Below are 21051 nucleotides of genomic sequence, written 5' to 3' on the forward strand. Positions count from 1 at the left end.
ATATGTTCACACTACATATTACTGTGAACATTTGTTATGATCAGAGCTCTTTTTTACAATGGTCATGATCAAGTTATCATTATCATTCAATTAAACATGTATCGTGCCGATTTCCTCACTCATAGTCAAACTAATCTTCATAATTGGCAGACTCAGAACACTTCGCATCCATAAGCAATTTCCATGCAGATGTCTATGAGAGGCTTACTTCATTGTACAACGATTCAACATTTTGTTTGTTTGGGATAATCCAGGATTTGAGTTAATCACAGATCTGCAAACAGGCCAATTAAATGAGGCAATCAATTTAGCTGCATTTGTCAGAGGGTCCGGGTAACAATTAGCACTATTAATATGATTTTGTCACATGTCATCCTGGCACATGCAGTGGCTTCTTGCTAGCTGTTTCATGTATGTCTAATGAGGCACATGCTTCAAAGTGCTTGTGATGTTCTAAAACCTTGTGTTTAGCTGGGCGTCTTGTGGTCTTTTGGCATATTTCTCCATCAAATCTGTGAGTGAGTGACTTGGTCATTCCTGATGCAGTGACTTTAAGGTTCTATTGTTATATGTCGTATAAGACTATGTGAATGTGTATGAGCAATAGAATAACAACTAGGATTTACATCATGAAAGAAAAAAGTTTATTTATGTTTGAAATTACACATAACTACCACAAGGAAGACCTTTCAGTCCAGGGTGTAGTCTGGTTAGAAATAAACACTAAACATTTTTAATACATTAGAATCACTGCCACAAATCATTTTTCATGACTTTATCAGTTTCAGAATCACATACAATACAAAAAAGAGAAAGAAAGTTTAAACCCTGTCAAACAGAGCCTGAAATTTACAGTTCTGAATACTGAAACCTCTATGCATTACAGTTTTTATAATGATTTTTTTGCGTGAATTAGTAACAAGATGAGCAACATTCAAAATGTTCTGCAGTATTTACAACAGTTTTACTGTTTGGTGTTAATTTTTGACCAATGTTCTTCCTGCCCCTCCCTCAAAATCCATCAACCTACAATGTTGCACCTCTCCCTCATTATCTTTTCATTTTAATGTTCTCTTAATCTTAGTATTAATATTATTGTTAACATTATCATGTTTCTTCTTTTTGTCTTTTTAAAGTTACAACAAAGCAACTTTATTTTCTTAAAAGATTAAAATATACATTAGATTACATGAAGAAAACAGAGTTTATTACAAGATGTAATCAAAGTAACTAAATAAAAATGTTAAATAAAAAGACAAAAACTATGGTGGTGGTATTGTTTAGAGGTAGTAAGTGAGCACTCTAAGCTATAGAAATGTTGAAAATCTATTGGTTTCTATGAGTTTGAATGAGGTAATAAAGCTGTGTATTGATTGGTGGGATGTATAAATACTCTTAAGCTATATTATGTACAAGTTTTGTGTGACTGGTATTTGCGTGCCAAAAAGAAGTGCTTTAACTAGTGAATTTCACTGCTAGATCCATGACTATTTTCAATTGATAGACAAAAATAGCATATTTCAATATCAAGTGACTTTTGCTTAACACCCAATTTTAAACTTGATCAAATATTGATGGCAATTGTATGCAGAACTTGTTGATCACCATTAAATATGTCCCAAGTTTTTACATACGATATTATCAATTTTTCATGCCAATGAAAGGACAGGTGCATTGCGGTTGTAAGGCAAAAGAAACATTGAGTAATTATCCAAAGCTGCCCGTTAATCTTTAACAGTAGCCTTGTTGAGTTTCTGTACATTACAGACGGATACAGTATAAACCATTGCATTCAGCAATGGAACTGTTAACATTGTTATTCAATTTACGCTAGGTAAGAGACCAAGTAATTCACTGATCTAAACAAAAACAAACAAAGGATATGACTAAAAAATATATATTGCATTTCAAAACCAATGCGTTTTAAAATACTTATGACAACACATAATGTATTTAGTTATCACGCAGCACTTGAATAAATTCAGCTTGCAGCTGAAAACAATATCTTTATATCAAATGTTAGCTTCAAGTTCAAATCAATGTTGAGCCGGAATTGTAATGCAGATAAAGATCTGGGTCTGGTTTGATTTGTACATTAATGTGCTTACCCCTTCATACAACAAACATAAACTAGAGCAATGGTGAATCATAGTTGTGAGACTGATGAAGGTTGAGAGAAGACTTCACTGAACTACCAAGAAACAGCAGGTGTCCACATTGTAGAACGTCATCATAAGGGGGGTTTGAGGACTGGTAGATGCAGCAGAATATTAGTTCTGAAAAAGTTTTGTTTATCCTCTCTGGTTGGTCAGTCAGTGAAAGTTCAGGCTCTACAGCTTGGGGATCAGATGCATTGTTAACAGATCAATTCGAGGTATCAGAGTGCACACTTCCAGGTCCTTCTGTCGGGGATATTACAGAAGATGGAGTCGTTGCATCTTGCCATCCCCCATTAGCCTAGGAAGGAAGCATAAACAAATTACAATTAAATAATTGTTAATTTGATGCTACTCTAGAAATCAAAAATGTGTATCTAAACAATTGTATGTGTTTGTAATTAAGGTGCTTCTATTAGTAATCAAGACAAGTTATGTGCCTAACAATATATTTTGTTAGCATAAAAATAAACAATTTGCATGAATAAGATGACCATAGCTTAAGTTAAGATATGTATTGTGTATATGTGAGCACTATAAATGTGCTCATTAGCTAAGTAATCAATACATTAAATAAATACATGATCTGGCAAGCCAATGGGCATTCGTTGCATGACACTACTGTAGCATCAGCAATGAGACATCTAGAAACAAATTTGCCTTCTGTCTCAGCCAATGGGAGCGATCCTTGAAATCAATGTCTAATCAGATTTCAGCGGTGGCAGACAGCTTGTCGCTACATATTCTTATGTCAGTCAAGAAGAGGAAAGGCTGGGGCTGGGTGAGGTGGGGAACACTGAGTGGAAGTGACGGGGCAGGGCCTTTCTAAGAGAGCCAGTCTGAGCCAGCCTGACTTGGCTTTGCTTGCGGCAGGGACTAGCCTTTGCTGGATCCCCCCGTCATCATCAACAAAACAAAAGGTTAGCGTATGCTAATTTATCTAAAATTCTCTCCATTATCAAAACAATCCCTCTGCATTACTGTAAAATGGGAGCTGACGCACTCGTGGGTCATTGGTGGAATTAGTATTTTAATTATTTAGATTCCCTTATGTCTGTAAATACAGTAGCTTTATCTGGGTTCCACTGTCATAATGTCAGTACTGCAATGGAATGAGACTATTGTGATAGTCTATCAATTTCTTAACATGAATTATCTAAAATATGGTTTCAGGGTTTCAATATTTTTTACACATTGTGTTGACTTGCTAGCAATGTTTTAGTTTGGAGTGTATGCTCATGGTTATGAAGTGAGCTCTGCCCTAAACAGTGCAAGAAAGTGAGAAACCTTGTGAGAGAGTGTGAACCACTTCAGTTGAGCCTGCTAGAGGTTGACACTTCTCCTAAAGAGCTTCAGGCTATTGGACATCCAACAAAACCAAAATGACACCAAGCTCTGTGAAAACTGACAATGGCATCTCAGCTTTTTCAGTATCTGTGACATTGTAAACACAGCACAATAGCATACAGTACAGTAGTCTGCTTAAAATGAATCATTTATATTGATATAATATATTGATATATTGTATTGAATATATGTCTACAGTATAAGTAGGACATTTCAAACATGCTAATTTAGGGTCCATTGACTTTCATTGGTTGTTGTTATTAAAAAAAATGCTAACAGCTAGCGGATAGTGACTTAAGATATTAGACCCTTTCAAGGTTAGGAACCGAATATGTGATTTTTGTAATTGGGTGAACTATCCCTTTAATATCCATGATGACAGTAACTTCAGTGGACTGAATAAAAAATTCTGCCTCTATAGACGTGCTATTCTTATTACAATTAAAATAGGCTGAAGCAATTGCTACATTTTAACTGGCAACTAAAAGCCCAACCATATGAATAAAAAATGTGTGTTTTGTTGAAATTCCCCAGTTCCCTGCTTTTAAATGCTTAACATGTAGCACCTTTATATGTTTCTATTAGAATTGACATGATGGCTCATGAGAATTCCTCTGAATAACAATAGCCATGGAAGAAAGACAAAGACGAGAAAAAAGGCATCAATACAGAGTCTTGACATCACTACTGTTACAATCATAAAGACAACAAATGCTAATATTTCGGTCTGTGATATTGCTGAGGGAAAGATGTCAGTAACCATTTCTCTCTCTTCCTCTGTCTATTTCTCTTTCCCTTCTTGCTCTCTCTCTCATCAAATAAATTAATCTTTACTCTGATGGCTTCAGATTATGCACTGTATTACAAAAAAGCACCATATCAACCCTCATCAAGGAAGATAGCATTCATGCCTGGAAAAGGCTGCAGGCAATCACACTTTCATATTGTATCATGATGATAAGGCTGTGGTGAATTCTCTGAAGCATTTCAAAACAGCTTAATGAAACTTACTGTAGAAGCACAACTAAAAACCTTTTCATTTCATTTCAGTTTAAGTCAAACTAAATATTACAAGATGTTTATAAAAGCCAAAACTGAGGGATATTTTTTAAAATAGCATTTATTTTTATTCTCCTGCCCTGTGATCTTGGTGAATGCTTTATTCAGTTATGTTTTTTTTTGTACCAGCATTTCTACTATCTCCAATCTTTATGTCCTACAGTATGTTTATTCCATCCTTTAAGAAGCTCAATAATTTGCTATGGCTTTGTTAAATGGGTTTCTCACTTCCAACAAACATAGATTAGCCAGCTACTACAGTAGTATCTAGCTATTGTAGTTTCTGACATGATAAACTTCCATGAAACCTGAGTAATGTTATACACTTTGCCCTAATATACAGTGGACATAATATGTATAGTTATAGTATATAGACAGATCTATTCTAAACCTACAAGCATCATATTCTCTTCTTAACATAGAACTAATACATAAGTCATTACACAGTGGGCAGCAAGGTGAGTTCTACTGTACAGAGCTTACAACTACACTGTGAAGGGTGTTTCTCATCTTCCAACCTCTGTTTCCAGAGTGCTACATGAAGAGCAGGTACACAGGCACTTACATTCAAGCCATGTGGACTGTACATAGTGTTTCCCCCCAGAGTATCATTGTATCCTGCCGTCTGACTGATAACATGGCGCAGGGTATCCACCTGAGGGGAGAGAGAGGGTGGGCAAGTTTGTCAATGTATTGGGTCACAGGGGGCTTACATACACACATGCTCAATGCCACTTTTCAAAACATACAGGACCTACAGTATCCCATGTGGGAAAAGAGCGAGACACAGACAATACTAACCATACTATGGTGTATGCTGTACTATATCCATTCCTATATAAAACTGTAGACGCTATGTAGTGGCTGTTATGTATTAGCACAGTAGGTTCATCAGTTCATGGCATGCTTATGTCCACAACAACAAAGTGTTAGTGATATTTCGTTTTCTCGGACACAACCGTCTACACTACTCATGGCTATGTGGAAAGTGATTGTGGAAAATCTGTACATTTTAACATTGACAGACATATTACATCGCTGTTTTGTAAACAAAACAATGTGCACAAATAAACAGGACAATAATATTTCAGAACGGGCATACAATACAGTATGATACAGACATATGGTTAATAATCTTGTTTTTTCTACTTTGTCAATGGATTACTTTTGACATATTTATGGTTATGTTCCTCTATGCCTGAACCTGAAGAAATAATGTAATGGATGACAACAAGAATGCAACACAAGCAAAATGAGACGAATACAGGAAAGGATACAAGAGAAGAATTTAGGGGAAATACAGTACCATATACCCAACACCAACCCAAGAGCTCAAGTCAAAGCCAAATGCATTCACAAAATGTTACTTCAATTGAGTCTGTCACAGATATCAAATAAATCAATTGATCATCTGGAGAAAACTTTTGAAATAATTGCTTATAGCAATGGGGTGGGATAATTTTTTGTAGGCCAGAATATTCCATCCAAAGCGAATTATAGTCAGTAAACACAAATGTTGTGTTCAACTCAATGAGAAAGCCAAACGTACTGTACGGCTCACTTTTGCAGTGGAAACCTCACTGTGGGAATTTGAGCAAGCCCAAAATGGGCAGCATGTCTTATTTACTGCACTTCAGACTGCACTGTGGATGGCTCAGTACACAGGCAACTGTTGGACGGTTCTCTGCACTGGCACACAGGACCGGTCCCTGATTGTGGATCCTACCTGTGACTGCACATTGGCTCCGACTTGTGCCCCTTGGTAAGAATCCCCATTCAGACTCTGCATGCTCAAGAACATGTCCCCAGAGTTTGGGAGGTTAAAAGAACCTGAAGAACCTGGAAAGGGAAGATGTAAGTAGCTGAATAATGATAGGGCTACAAAGAAAGAGGCACACACACACACACACACACACACACACACGTCATACACACAGGCTGACATACACACAGAGACGCAAACACACACATATCTCCCACTACACTCAGTAAAGATTTCCAGAAAGCAAGCAACTACAAAAGGGAAAGAGAGAAGGGAAGCAAAGAAATGCAAAATGGAGGAGAGGATTATGGTCATCTAACTCTGGGGAAGGGCATACAGATTGTCCACAAAAAAGTAGGCAAAACAAACGGAATGAAATTACATGACACAGTTAACCAATACTGTGTGTGGTTGGTCGCCTAAGCTCCCAATAGTTCCACATCACCTACTACCTACTGTATCTACTGTTAGTGGGGACTATCATATGGCAATGACAAGGACAATAAGAAGCTTATGAAAAGACCAGTACCAGTAAACATGTTGGTTAAAAGAGTGTTTTTGCTCTCTGCAGAGTCCAGCTGAAATTCTTCATCTTTCATCTGGAATCCTGGGTGCAAGAAAAAGGGGACCACTTCAAATAGCTTACCAAACCCCCTTGTAGGTCAGCCAAGCCCAAACTCAGTCAAATATCACAGTTCATTTCCTATACTACCACACATTTTTCTTTGATGTCTTGGGTGTGTATTTTCATTTGTAAGACCTATTCAATATCAATTTGGTGGATAATTGTTGTTTTCACATTGGTGTGTTCAGTGCCTAATTTAACTACTCCCAGCAATTATTTTAAATCCCTCTTTTATGAAATGCACCCCCATACAGTAGAATGATAGTATGACAAATTAGAGGGGGGGGGGGCTGAGGGAAAGTCAAGAGAAAACAAACTCCACTGACATCATTTTGAATTGTTGTCTTTTTGCCAAAAATACATCTGTTCTCGGTTCACAAACCAAGAACGCACTCTTTATGCATGAGTTTGCTTGTCTTATGTGGCATAGAGTGTCTCAAAGACATGAGACTCTGTGATCCCCAGACTGGGAGCAGTGCCTGTCACTCCTGTCTGCGTGAATGGTGCGTGAGTGGGGGTAAGGCGAGGGGCTGAAGGCTGGGGTGGAGGGCAGAGTTAGGGCCTGTTTAGGGGTGCCTACCGGAGTTAGGTGTGGTAGGGGAATTGGTCTGGCTGTTCTGCACTGCGGCGGCCACTGCATGTGCTGCTGTTACTGCAGTCTTGGCAGCATACAGGTTGGCCTCTTCCTGGAACTTGCCTATGTTCTTCTTGTACCGGATTCTCTTGTTGCCGAACCAGTTGGATACCTGGGGGAGAGAGAGCAGAGGGAGAGCGGAGGTGTCAGACGTCAAGCAGCCAAGGCACTGTGCACTGAGCAGTGTGATTGTTTCAAGATGTCACGTTTGGGTCCATCAAGTACCCAATTCCCAGCCCCTGCAGTAATGTCCACTGGGTACGCAGGCTAATTAAGCTATAATCAGGAATCACTTGTGCGTTATCATAGATGGGAGCATGACATGCTCTCTGTTTGTCTCTTGACAAAACCAATACACTGGGGGCCGCTTGTCTCCCACAACATAGACTGTAAAGTTTTCCTCATATCATTACATTGCCATGCCTATTGTTCAAGAAACTGTTTTTATTTCATCTTGCCACTGCATGGTATCGTAACTATTTTGTGTCTGTAACAGAACCACAGTTGTGAAACACAAAGTAGTTATGATTCCAATGGAGAGCATCCAAACTCTACACAGTGATGTTATGGTAAGGTTAAAGAGTAGCTATGAGGCTTAAAACACTTTTTGAGGAACCTTTTTCATATGAAATACAATCTCAAGCAAAAATAATAATGATTGTGATAATAATAAAGGTTTCAGGTTAAAGGGTACAGTATTGGTTGCATTTAATGGTTGCTGTGCCAATACTGTACCCTTGAACCTGAAATCTTTATTATTATCGCCATTACCATACAAATACTATAAAATGCAATAACAACAACATTAAAAACATTAGTGATAACTACAATTTAAAAATATTTCTAAATTAAAATACATACAGTATTAACACCGAAACTGCACATCGTTCAAACAAGAATGTATCCTTTTTCTCATAAACTAGCTCGACCCCCTTTTTTGAGAAAAGAATCCTAACGATTGCACAAAAACAACAACTGAATACCACTGCTACTTCTACTGCTATTACCCTTTAGTGTTATAATGATGATAGAGATAATAATACCCATCCTTGTGGTGGAAAGAAAGAATGGAATGTTCTATGCATGGGTAAAACAAGTGTGTGAATGCTGGCTCTGCAATAATAGTGGAATAATAAAGAGATTACGGGTGTTTTTTAATGGCCCTATAAATTAGAGTGGCCTGTCGCCATGCTATGGCTCCCCTCTCAGCTCCTGCAGCCTGCTGCTGGACCAGCCAAAGAGCATCTGCCCCTAATGAAGGTTTATTTAATTTCCACCCCTGCGCTTAAATTTTAATATCTCCAGTAGCCCGCCAATGCTGCAGCGCAAACCGACTGGATTTGCATGACATCAGATCATTTCTACCCTGCATGTCTCTGTGCTTCTAAATCTTTAATATCTAGGCAATTAAAATTAATGACCATTCAGGCGAAGCCACTGTTGGCAGGGTTTCCTTGACATCAATTGTTTGATGGGTTTACCTAGAGGTTAAACTAACAAGCAAGGTTTAATTGGAAGCAATGAAAGCCCTAGCCATCATCCTTTTTACTTAACCTGCTTATGGAGGATTTTAAGGGCAGAGAGGATGCAGGCAGTCTCACTCTTTGAGCCAGATCACCAAGAACTGCCACAAATAGAAACCTTCCCATGGGTTAGTATCGGAGTACAACAGAGGATTCCACAAAGACTTCACAAAATCTCACTTTATAAGGCTCATACTCATTATTAGATTTTTTTTATTATTTATTATAATTATTTCTGTTATCTCTTGAAATGCACATACCACGTATGATGACTCTGATACAAGACTAGCATTAGTGTAAACAAAGCATATGTAAAAATGAAGCCTCCAGGCAGCTTGCTAAAAGCTCTAACTTGTTTCATAGACTGGTGACGGCATTGCCGAGCTGCCTTTCTGTGCTGGTGGAAAACGGCTGGGGTGCCTTTAATCCATTCTTTATGAAATCTAATGGAAGACTGAGGCTGATGCTGTCTGCTTCAATAGCATCAATAGACCTCACAAAGCCTCATAAAAAAGTCACTTATCAGCAGTGCAGTGTTGACGCAAGGGCCACAACATAATGAATATGGTGTTTTATTATAGCGCACAATATACACATTACGGTAAGTATACTGAGGTAGAATTAGCACACAGTATATGTGAAGTGGTGGCGGTAGTAGTATTAGTAAGATAACTCATAATAACTAATAATTCAAGAATCACCGTATAACTTTTTTGCTTGTGTTGTTTTAAGATGAGTAAGTGTAAGTGTTCACAATGGGGAAATATACAATAATGTATGGAATTCAAACGGCCTACTGTATCTGATCAGTGTATCTGGTCAGTTGGCTGTATTATTCAGCAGCAGCTGTTATGACTGTATCCTACCACTGTATGGTGTTGCGAGCCTGGACAGCCTCGACAGTGTCAGCATCATCAACTTTACCCTGGGAAGGGGCCACTTCCTTGTTCTACACACACATTCTCTTGCCTACTGAACTCTGGTTTTAGTGATTCAGAGGTGCAGCTAAAACATTGTTTAAATGCAGGCACCGTAAGTTTGTGACCACAACCCTATCCACATAACTGATTCCCTTTTATCTCGTGTCAGGCTGTGCATTGAACTGACTTATCTGTATTGTGAGAGCCAGGTTGAAAGACTGAATTACCTGACCTCGGCAACAGCATCAAAGGCAGCGATTGTATAATGGCGATGCAGACTCCTTGCAAGAACACGACACCGGGTTTGTTCTCAGTGACCCACTAGAGAGGGCATGTAACTGTAGTTAATAATTCACTAACATTTCCACCCCATTCCGGGTCAATACACTGCTCTTGTCATTGAAAGGGAATGGATGATCTTTCCAAGGTCTCAATACAACTGGATTTTATAATGTCTTCTTAGAGGACCCTTTCATGAAACCTCAAACTTGATCTTAATTATACAGACAAAGGTGGTTTCAGTGGCCATGCGGCTAATAGTATCAATAATGAAGCAGAGAACATTAATACTTAACAGATTAACCCAAGGCATCCTTTCCCTAAATATATAATGAGCTGAAATATTGATAAGTGTCGCTCATTTGAAGAGTGTGAGCTGGAAAATGGGTAACCACAGATAGTGGTGCTGGTTCGGCCCCGTTTCTGCCATCTCTGTCTTTTCTCCGTCTGGAGCCCTGCTTGTTTGTGCCCTGTGAGCAGAGTGCCCCTCACAGCAGCCCTGTCTGGAGATTATATCAATTATGGCCCCTGACACATCCATAAACCCTGACACAAACCACTGCTGTCCAATCCCACGCCTTCATTTAGGAGCCCAGTGTCCCACATGCAAATTGACAGAGTGAAATAATAAGACTGCATCCTGTATTTAGAGGGCCGTTGCTTCATGGAGTGAGGTAAACTCTTGAACAACACCATTAGCTCTTTTTTTACATCAACCAAGGCTGTTGGCCTTGGATGGTATAATCCAAGGATATGCTGTTTACTTCACTAGTAAACAAGTCATAAACAGTCCAATTCATGCTTATAAGCCGGGGTATGTTTAAGAATTTTGAGGTTAGATACATCAATCATTCAAATTATATCTTTGTTTACAAGTTCATCTAATGAAATTAATTCTCTATTTCCTCATGTCAGAGAAGGACACTGACATTGTATTATGTGACATCCCGCTAATCATATTTATTCAATCCATCAATTAAAGCAGTGACATCTGTGATAACCTACAACCATGATGGTAGTTAATGTTTATTGATTCACATACTTGCACGACAGTCACTAAAGATTAATGTTGATTCTATAATGAAGTGCACAGAGATAATATTACTATACACAATGCCTACCTCGGTGAACTTTAAAAGTATGTTAAAGGGGTCTTGGAAATATCCCATTTCAACATATTTATCCAGTGTCACAGTTGTCACAGAGTTCTAACAACATCAGGCTCTCTCCTATGCTGGGAGATTTTAAAGACAGCACACTGGGAGAGTATGTGGCTTAGAGTTCACTTTTGGATTTTGTTATTCACATAGAATGAAGCAAAGCACTAAAAGGTAGTCAATACGAGTGTCTGTAGTGGCCTTAGCTTGTCAGGGGGAACCCTGCTAATGGGGCTTGAGATGAGTTCAAGTGAATTTTTAAAAGGCCTCTTATTTCTGCATAGGCTGATTTGTTCTCCTGGGAACTCATACAGTGCCCTGTTTAGTGGAGCACTCAGAGCAGAGAATAGTTCCACTTGTGAAGGTTACTGCCCATGCCTTAAACTAACATTAAACACAGTGGTGGTGGTGGGAAGCAGAACATTTAAAACAAAGACTGCATACTCAAAAATAAGATTAGAAGATGGTCAACAACAAACAAAAATGAAAATGGTGGTGAACAAATTGTATCATGTAATAAAAAATGACAAAAAGCAAAATTATATGACATGACACATTAAAATAAAATGCATACTGTAATATGGTGGCATCGGTGCTGTCTAGAAATGGTATTCAACATAATCATAAAGGGTTGGAATTAATGAAATAAACACCTCAAAAGTGAGCTGTGAGTACAATGAAAATGGTGTTCAATCCGTAGTGTTGGCGTATGCTATGCCCTCACAAGAGGTTGTAGGGGTTCATCAGACAAATAACACACATCCTACTACAGTCTCACCGTGCTTCCTTGTTTGGTGCCAGACTTAAAGTGAAGCTATAAGCTTGCTCAGCCTAGATTGAATTAGCATCAGATTGATTTTCAATGTGGGGGCTATCAGTCCATTGGTGTGAGGGAGGGGGGGTCTGTGTGCAGTGGTCGACTGTGAAGGTGCACATAGACATAAAGGAAGAAAAGGTACAAAAGAATGAAAACAACAACAGTGGATCAGGAGAAGTCATGACATACCTGTGATACTGTGATGGTGCTTCCCACCCCCTGAAGGCAAAAAAGAATGGACTTTTACAGTATCTGACTCTTCATGACTACACTCAATATACCCCTCCACTCCCCCTCCCCACAGAAAAAAAGAGAACATTGCAGATCAATGCTTATTGTATAATTAACTCTAAATCTTACTCTGAAATGTTGTCCAATAGGAACAACCATGGGTTAACATCTGAATTAGAATGCAAAAAAAATCTGAATAGTAGTAACAGTAGGATAGAGTGCAGGATAATAACAAGGTTGGTTTGGATGTGGGGGTTTGGTGTGAGAGATACTATTGCCTTCAGGTTAACCCATATGAGGCTAAAGGTTAAGTGGGAAAGACACAAAAATTGAGTGTTGTGCTTTTGCATAAAACCAAACATTTAGCAGGTGAATCTTCTGTGCTCTGTAGAGTCCATGTGCTCCATGGTTACAAGCAAAGGCTAAGCCTGAGCACTGTCACCACACACTTTCACCTTCACATCTATTAGTATCAATTAGCCTGATATCATCCAGTCACCAAGATCAGAGAGCTGCCTGTTTCAGAGTGCTGGATATAGCCCATCCCTTATTAATCCTCATAGATCAATTGACCTAATGGACTGATAGAGCAGACAGAGAGAACACGCATGGCGGATGGGAATGAGAAAGAAAATGGCAGAGAACCCAGAGTGGACAGCTACTGTATGGAGGGCTAACATAGGCCTCTGATAGGACCCCGACCTCCCTCCCCCCACCCCCACAGCTGTGGCCACTGCTCTGATAGACTGGACCCACCCTAGCTGAGCTATCATTAGGCACAATGTCAAGGTTAGATAAGGACATTGTGCTGCGTGTGGCCTAGGTGTCCTCCCAGGTGTCCTCCCAGCCTCCCCTGATTCCCCACCAGCCACTGTGTCTGAGACAGGGGAGCTGCACCCACCTGGGATACTGTGATGCTGCACTTCTTGGCCAACTCCTCTTTGGCTTCTTCACTGGGGTACGGGTTGCTGAGGTGCGAGTAGAAATACTCGTTCAAGATTTCTGTCGCCTGCTTGCTGAAGTTTCTCCTTTTCCGCCTGAGTAGGGAACAAAATGAGAGAAAGGCCAAGCAAGCTCATTAGCGAGACCAGCATTAAGTCATCCATTTGGATCGGACAAATTGCACAATCAATCTCACACATAAATGGTGAAAATAATGAGGAATGGGGGTCTGAGTGCCCTCAGGAGCGGAATATTGTGTCCTGCTCTCAGCACCATCCTCATCAACATACACCACAAGTCCATCCCCCAGCCCACAAACACACACATGCAAACACATATATTGCCTAATTTGGTCTGTTGGTCTCCAATCTTTGGTCCAAGCGTGTAATGTGTAGTGTTTAGCGCAGCGGATGGGCAGGCTTGGTGATGGAGTGCTCTGCCCAGTCGGAGTGCATCTTGGTACATTATAGAAATCACGACATGCACAACTGAGCATTGTTCCTGAAGTCCCACTGCCCCAGGGAACTCCAGTGGGAACAAACCAACTCTAACTAGATCCGGGTCCCCTTCTTCCCCCGGGCACTACTTATCATGTTATTGAGCATTCACTTATTTTGCCTTGTTTACCACACTTCACATGAGCATTGGGCAGTAAATGTGCTTCTGCTTGGTTTGCTCAGATCCAAACTTCCTCCCACTCTCCACAGAGCTCCACTCCACCAAACTGTTTGTGATTACAGTAATCCAGAACACCTGCTGATGACCTCCTCTCCAACAATTACATATGACTTTGTTCCCATTTCATTTAATCTTAACTGCTTTCCGGTGCCTGCATGATTGTCTTAAATAGGCGGCTAATACATAGCACATGCACTTTATGGCAAGAACGTCTATGAATTTTGGCAGTATGCAGTATACCAAGATGGAGACAAGTAGATTTATGTATTGTTGTTTTGACGATCATGCATCTCTGTCTATGAGTGTTAAAATGTGCTTTTAGTCTTTCCTGCTGGTGGGTCACAACTGATCCCAACTGGGTTTCACTTGGTCAAGATGATAACCCGTTGGATTTTAGTAAATGGTGAGTCACAAGAAAAAAAAGGCCCAAAAAGCCTCAGACACAAACACACATACGTGCGTCATGTAATACACACTGACCTGGCGTCGAGGAACCTGGAACGCAGGATCATGACGGCCTCACAGGTGCTTTGTTTGAGCTGCATCTGGATGGAGCTGAACTTGCGGTGGATGATGCCCACCATGCGCTCGATCTCTTTGGGCGAGATGGGCCGCGTGCGTGACTGCTCCCTCAGCAGGTTCATCACGTGGGTAGTGAACTCGTTACACGCCTGCAGAGAGACACACAGGGTACAACCAATCCCTGTTAGCACAACCTAGCCTTGTTAGGACAACCTGCACCAAGCCCTGTTGGCACCCAGCCCTGCTAACACAACTCAGCCCTGTTAGCACAACCTAGCCTTGTTAGCAAAACCCAGCTCTGTTAGCATGGCCACTCAGGGAGAAATCAGTGGCCTCAGCAGGCAACCCATTCAACACTATATGGCTTTACCATCTGACATAGATATTATGATATTATGAACCTCTCTACCTTAACTTGTTTAAGAAACCCATAATAATATTTTAAAGTTAATGTTTTGACTAGCATCTACAGTACCAGTCAAAGGTTTGGACACACTTCCCCATTGGGAAAGTGTGTCCAAACTTTTGACAGGTACTGTATGTGCATGATGCAGTAACAGTTTTGCATTGCAATGTGTTTAGTATTTGCTTTCTCTCTTAGTTAAAAGCTTCTACACTGATCATGCCATTGAAACACAGAGCCCAGTGTTTATACGACTCCTGAGCACTTCAATGACTTAATAGGTGAAGTCATCTATGAATGCAAATGCCGATTTGCAATTTGGCTTCGGCCCAACACAGAGAGAGAATTTAAACAGCTTTTCGTTAAACCAGTAGTTCATACATGATTAATTAGAATAACTCATTTACGTAGTGCACACTTTAGCTCATTACTCTGAGTAAAATTCGTTAAGTATTTACATTTAGATAATTAAAACCTGGGAACACCCTTAAGAAAGATGCATTCACTCCAGGCAGAGTGTTGTGTGCCCCCGCCTTCCCTCCTTCCCTCTCAGAGTGCTGGGAGTAAATTAGTCTAATTCACCTCACTGGCTTGCTGAGGCATCACTGTTACACCTTTCATTTTCTCCAATAATGCTTCTGTTTTATTGCTGAATCTCAATGTGCCATTTGAAGGAGTTGATCATACTCTAATTTTACAGAGATGACTACACTACTCCCTCGACTCTCTTAATGAACCACAAAATAGACTCGCTTCCAACATAACAAGGTGAATATGTCTCCCCCTGTTTTGGGGAACTCACAATGTCATGGTAGTTAATATCACTGCCAGCATTTCTAAACCATGGGAAGCTAAGTGAAGATGAAATATGCATTATAAAATACATGATTTAATGTAATTGAGTACAATCAATATACAGTATACTATATGGAAGTCTCTTCAAGACTAGGAGAGAAAGGAGAGGGGGTGTCCCACCTGTTCATATTTCTCCAGCTCTGTGTGGTAGATCTGTCTGATCTGGGTGAGTTTGGCTCTGTAGTCGGAGTGTTCAATGGAGTTGTCTGAGGCCGCGCCAGAGGCTGCGGCTGCAGCGGCTGCAGCAGCGGATGCTCCTCCCCCTTTCTCAGGTCCTGACACGCCCTCGGCCAACAGCATGTTGTCCAGACGCATGAGCTGGGGGTCCGGGGGATCCTCCTCCTGAGCACCACGGATGCTGAGGCCTGTGACAGAGAGAGAGAGAGAGGGAGAGAGAGAGAGAGAGAGAGAGAGAGTCAGTGATTGCTATGAGGACATCCAGAGATGACTGACTGACGGACACACAAAGGGCTTTTTGATGGTGTGCTGTTTTTCAGACCAGCACCTCCATGGCAACTGGAATAATGACACCCACATTTTTTATTATTTTATTTGTCATTTGTTTAGTGTTGCTTTTACACCAGAGTGTGAGGTTGATGGTCTTCTCATGATTCACACCTGGACACACTCTCGAAATAGATTTCCGTGGCTGAATGATTTTTATGAGGGTGACAAATACAAATGCAACAGCTCAAATTGTATAGCTTAAGTGCCCACCTTACAAGTATCCTCTTGTACAGTGAACTGCCCAAATTCTCTTTCAGACCTCACATTGAATATATGAATTCACATGTGGGCAAAAAATTGCAGGGGCAATTAACATCATTACGTTTGGCCATCGTGCAATGAGGGTAGTCCCCTGTGGGCATGGTTTGGGTACCTCCTGTATAGAGCACGTGCTATGTTCCTGTCGCCCAAGCCTTGGCCTGCCTTCCTTTATTTACACACTGCGCTGCACACTGTGTGTGTACGGGAAGGCTTACATGACAGCAACATCCATAAACTGACAAATGTTCAACGGCGAGGTGGCACTTCTATTCTCCGAAAGGATGCTAAACAGAGCAATATACCTCAAGCGTGTGTCTGCATTTCTTGCATTGTGCACACTGCGTGAGAAAGTATTAAATCACACTTTTCTCTTTCCTTTCTGCGATTTAACCCAGAACAGGAATTTCTCTCATCTTAATCTTAGCAAATTCCATGGTCCATTCCAAATGACGTGTTAGACAATATTGAATTGTACAAAGAGGTATATGTTTTGAAACAATTTAATCAACCTTCATTTCAAAATGCATCTGATTTGCAACTGTGCAAATGTCAGGACTTTTGCTACTGATCTCTTTTCTTTTCTCTCTTGCCTATCATTCAGCAGGTCCTAATTAGCTGGCAGTCAGCATATGTGCACACCTGCACACAGAGAGAATGTTGCCATGATGGCTGCTTCAATGGCTTTGCAGTGAAAAAAGACTGCAGGTCAGAATTATAACCACAATAAGCTCACATTATTCAGTCCAATAAATGGATCAAAATATAACCAATCTGCAGTAAACATTGAGTGCCCACTCAAATGTTATGATTACCGGGGTTGTTTCAATTCAATAATCTGCCTGCAATTCAGGGATTTTCAACAGCTCATTAAAGCTTCATTAAGATATGGTGAGCCTCTGAATTCCAAATAAGAAGATTAGTGGCTCTATTGTATGAGGCAGTAGCCTAGCAATCAGAGAGGCCCTTTACCAGGCACTGACCGACTGACCCTGCACAACGAGTAAGCACTGGAGTGTACCAAGTCTCTCTCTCTCTCTCACTCTGAAACACACACGACCACACACACACACACACACACACACACACACACACACACACACACACACACACACACACACACACACAGACACACACAGTGTGTATAAACACTGTAAACACACAGACACAAAAGAAATCGCTGTAGCTGAGCTAAAAAAAGAAAGAAAATAAAACGGTTTATTATTCCATCGGAATAAAGCAATAAAGGTTTTGGTCATTTTCAAAGAATATGCTTTCACCTCTCTCATCACAATCCCCATACACTTTAGCGTGTCTTGCTCAGATGTGAGGGCAAGACACATTTGCCTCTATTTGTGGACTGGCTGGGTTTGTGTCTTTTAGGCGTAATGGTGTGAAAGCAGGGGATGAATGTGGCCATTTGTGTTGGAGACATTGAGCTAGAGATGCTGGACAGTGCTGCATCAGGTCTGCCAAACCAAATCACCCATGTGGACAATAAGCTATTGCTCCACTAACCCTCATCCCACATCATGCTGTATCTACAAAGCTTAACGCAAAGCTCCCATTTTGGACAAACAAAGCTAGTTTCAGTATTGTATCTCACCACCATGAAAAACAAGAACATCTAACCACAATGACAACATTTAGTTTTAAAGATGTACATAATGCTGCTACCAGGATTGACCTTATATGTCTGGCTCCAACATTAACATGTTCGCGTTTGCTTGCTCTACTTGTACTGTACGTGGTGGTCTATCTACCAAAAGGTTAAGCGTTTGCGTTGAGCCATATTTATGTAAACCTTGTGCTGCAGACACAAGCTCAAAGTCTGCACTTTTTTCTTTGTGCTGGAGGTGGTAGTAAGTAGGTAGGCACGTTTTTCATGTCAGGTATATTAAATATAACTCTGAGACACAGTGCACATTTCCACACCAAACCCAGTTGTCACTTTCACTCCACTCACTCTCTATCCAGGGGAAATGCAGCTGGGGGAATTTACAGGGCTTTTCAGTTAAATGGACATAAATCACTGGTTTCATTCAAACCAAATAATCACAGGCCATAAAGAGCTACTTGTCTCTTACCATATATTACCACAAAGTTCCTGTGAGCAATAATGTGGCCATTCACAGCAAAGGAAAACAGAGCGAGACATTAGGAAGTGACATGTAATCCTGTTAGGACGCTGACGTGTGGAGTGGCCATGACATTTTTATCATACGTGTCCATTTCTATTTGGGAAATCAGCAGGATAAAAATGATTACTCCACTGCCCTGAAATTGTGCCGCCCTCTAGGAGCCCACCAGGGTGTGTTTGTGCCATAGCAGCTATGGAGGGCCATCCATAACTAACAGGTTTGGAAACACTGCCCTCCTACAGCTCGTAGCAATTCAAACATGATAATAATAGGTTACAAATAGCGTGGAGCTTGGAAACATATATTACTCTGGAAAATAACTTATTCCCATCAGGTGACAAAAATGTCACATTCAAAATACCTGATATCAAATTCATTCATGAAGCTTATTTATCTATGTTTATACTGATACTGTACCTTTGTGAGAAGAGCTACATACTGTATTTGGGATGCACTGTGTAAGCTCTGTATAATCACACACGATTCACAGGCTTGTGTCGGATAATATCTTTAATTTGCAGTAAGGCTGACATGCCTGTATAGTTCCTTCCACATCTATAGTCATAGCTAACTCTACAAGCCTGCCCTGCCTCCACAAATCTTTATCCACATTTTGTGGGTGATATGGTACCAGTATTAAAACTAGTTTTGGCACCAGAGTTAGCAGTAATCATTCAGAAAGGGATTAGACCCGAACAGGAAGGCCTTGGTTAAGACTCCTGACAACAGAAACCTGAGAAATCTAGTCTTAAATCCAGTCCTTGTCCATCTTGAAAAGAGAGAGAAATCTAGTCTTAAATCCATTCACAGACCTTCACTACAGCATATTAATCAGAATCGTGTTCATTGAGCAATACTGCAGCATTACAACAGCTCAAAAGGAGAGCTTGCCCATGTCCATGTTGCTTGTTTCTCCTTTGGGCTTGAGAGAAAGTAGACATCATCAAAATAAATACATCCTTATCGTCAGAAAGGTGTGGTTTTACTTTTCATATTTACATGTTCAATGTTGGTATCTCTGATCTGAGGAAATAACACATTATGACAGATAAAGACAATGCAGGTCTTTCTCTCACACTCCCCTCTGTTTATAATCATTTCCGGTTTCGGGCTTGTTGTCTCGTTCATCACCCCTGCTTGAAGCTCTGACAGTGATCTGAGCAGTGCCTCCGGCCGCTCTCCTTTCCTCCCACCTCTTTCCCCCTGTGTCCTCTTTTATTCCGTTGGCTTAGCTGACCTTTGGCCCGGTGCTTGTTTACTCTCATCACTGAAGTGTGAGCAGGAGAGCCATAAAGGCAGAGCCCTGCTGGGTTAATGTGAGCGGCTGAGGAGCAGGGGCTGCAGACGGGCTGTGCTACTGCGCCGTACTGCACTGCACTGTCAGAGACAAGACAATACACTCACTGCATCACATTCCACAGGCAAGTCAGTGAGGGATTATTTATTTTCTTTTTTTCTAGTTTGTATTGTTTCTTTGTTTGAATAAAACATGTTATGTGATCCCAATAAGACCCCATGAATAAGCTGGAGCTTGTACAGTATTAGTGTGTTACGGGTTACGTTAATTAATTAGTTCGTAATACAGTACTTTACACGTTATCTATTGTTGTGTGTCTAGCTGTTTTCGAAAGTGCACATTGTATCACTGTTACCGTACTTCCACTGCTTTCAAAATATCCTGTTCAATACACCTCACTATGACCCTCTGCCATTGCTCGACGACTCGATGCTTCCAACGAATGGGCCCAGGACATATCGACACCCTGTTCATCTAATTGCATTGATCCAAAAAGGTCTCCCAAAGCTAACTAATCGAAATAGAATTTATTTTCTGTCAATATTTGCAAAGGTCATCTCTCTTAAAGCAGGAGACAATCACGGGGACAGAGGCTGCGCGGCCATAGCTCTCAGCCTGGCCGACTGCTCTGCTATCCGCTAAGGCAGCCTTCTCTGGGTGAGGATCCTTATGACTCCTAATCCACCATGTGATTAGAACACACTGCCAAAGCAACACACCAGAGACAACAGAGGACTTAGAGGAGCACCATCACAAAGAGTGCAGTGTCACTACAGGCTTGTTCCATGTCCTTTGACTTAATATCATCTCATTTTCAAAGCCTCTGGATCAGTTGGGCTCAGCTCTGGAAAGCAGAGAAGTGGATCCAATTACCATTGGAAATCTTTTGTTCTGGCAAATGAAACATAAAGATTCTCTTTCATTGATGTCCTTAAAGT

The 21051-nt window shown here is 40.7% G+C and overlaps 1 protein-coding gene across 7 annotated transcripts in view; it reads right to left on the reverse strand.

Annotated features, from left to right (window-relative positions):
* Positions 1-2364: 2364 nt before the first annotated feature.
* The window catches only part of pbx3b (pre-B-cell leukemia homeobox 3b), a gene marked incomplete at both ends in the record, with an annotated part of 64790 nt that continues 46103 nt past the window's right edge, over positions 2365-21051 (reverse strand). The window contains 8 exons of one of the 7 annotated variants that reach the window (XM_080532078.1): positions 2365-2457; positions 5128-5217; positions 6289-6401; positions 7530-7695; positions 12469-12498; positions 13412-13547; positions 14611-14801; positions 16031-16275. In XM_080532078.1, coding sequence (XP_080388204.1) covers positions 2365-2457; positions 5128-5217; positions 6289-6401; positions 7530-7695; positions 12469-12498; positions 13412-13547; positions 14611-14801; positions 16031-16275 — 1064 coding nt within the window. Of the gene's footprint in view, positions 2458-5118; positions 5218-6288; positions 6402-6853; positions 6932-7529; positions 7753-12468; positions 12499-13411; positions 13548-14610; positions 14802-16030; positions 16276-21051 lie in introns of those variants that run through there. The other 6 variants (XM_080532075.1, XM_080532074.1, XM_080532073.1 and 3 more) reach the window with 6 other exon arrangements.

Source organism: Nansenia antarctica (genome assembly GCF_963989245.1).
Source record: "Nansenia antarctica genome assembly, chromosome: 5".
Taxonomy (NCBI): domain Eukaryota; kingdom Metazoa; phylum Chordata; class Actinopteri; order Argentiniformes; family Microstomatidae; genus Nansenia; species Nansenia antarctica.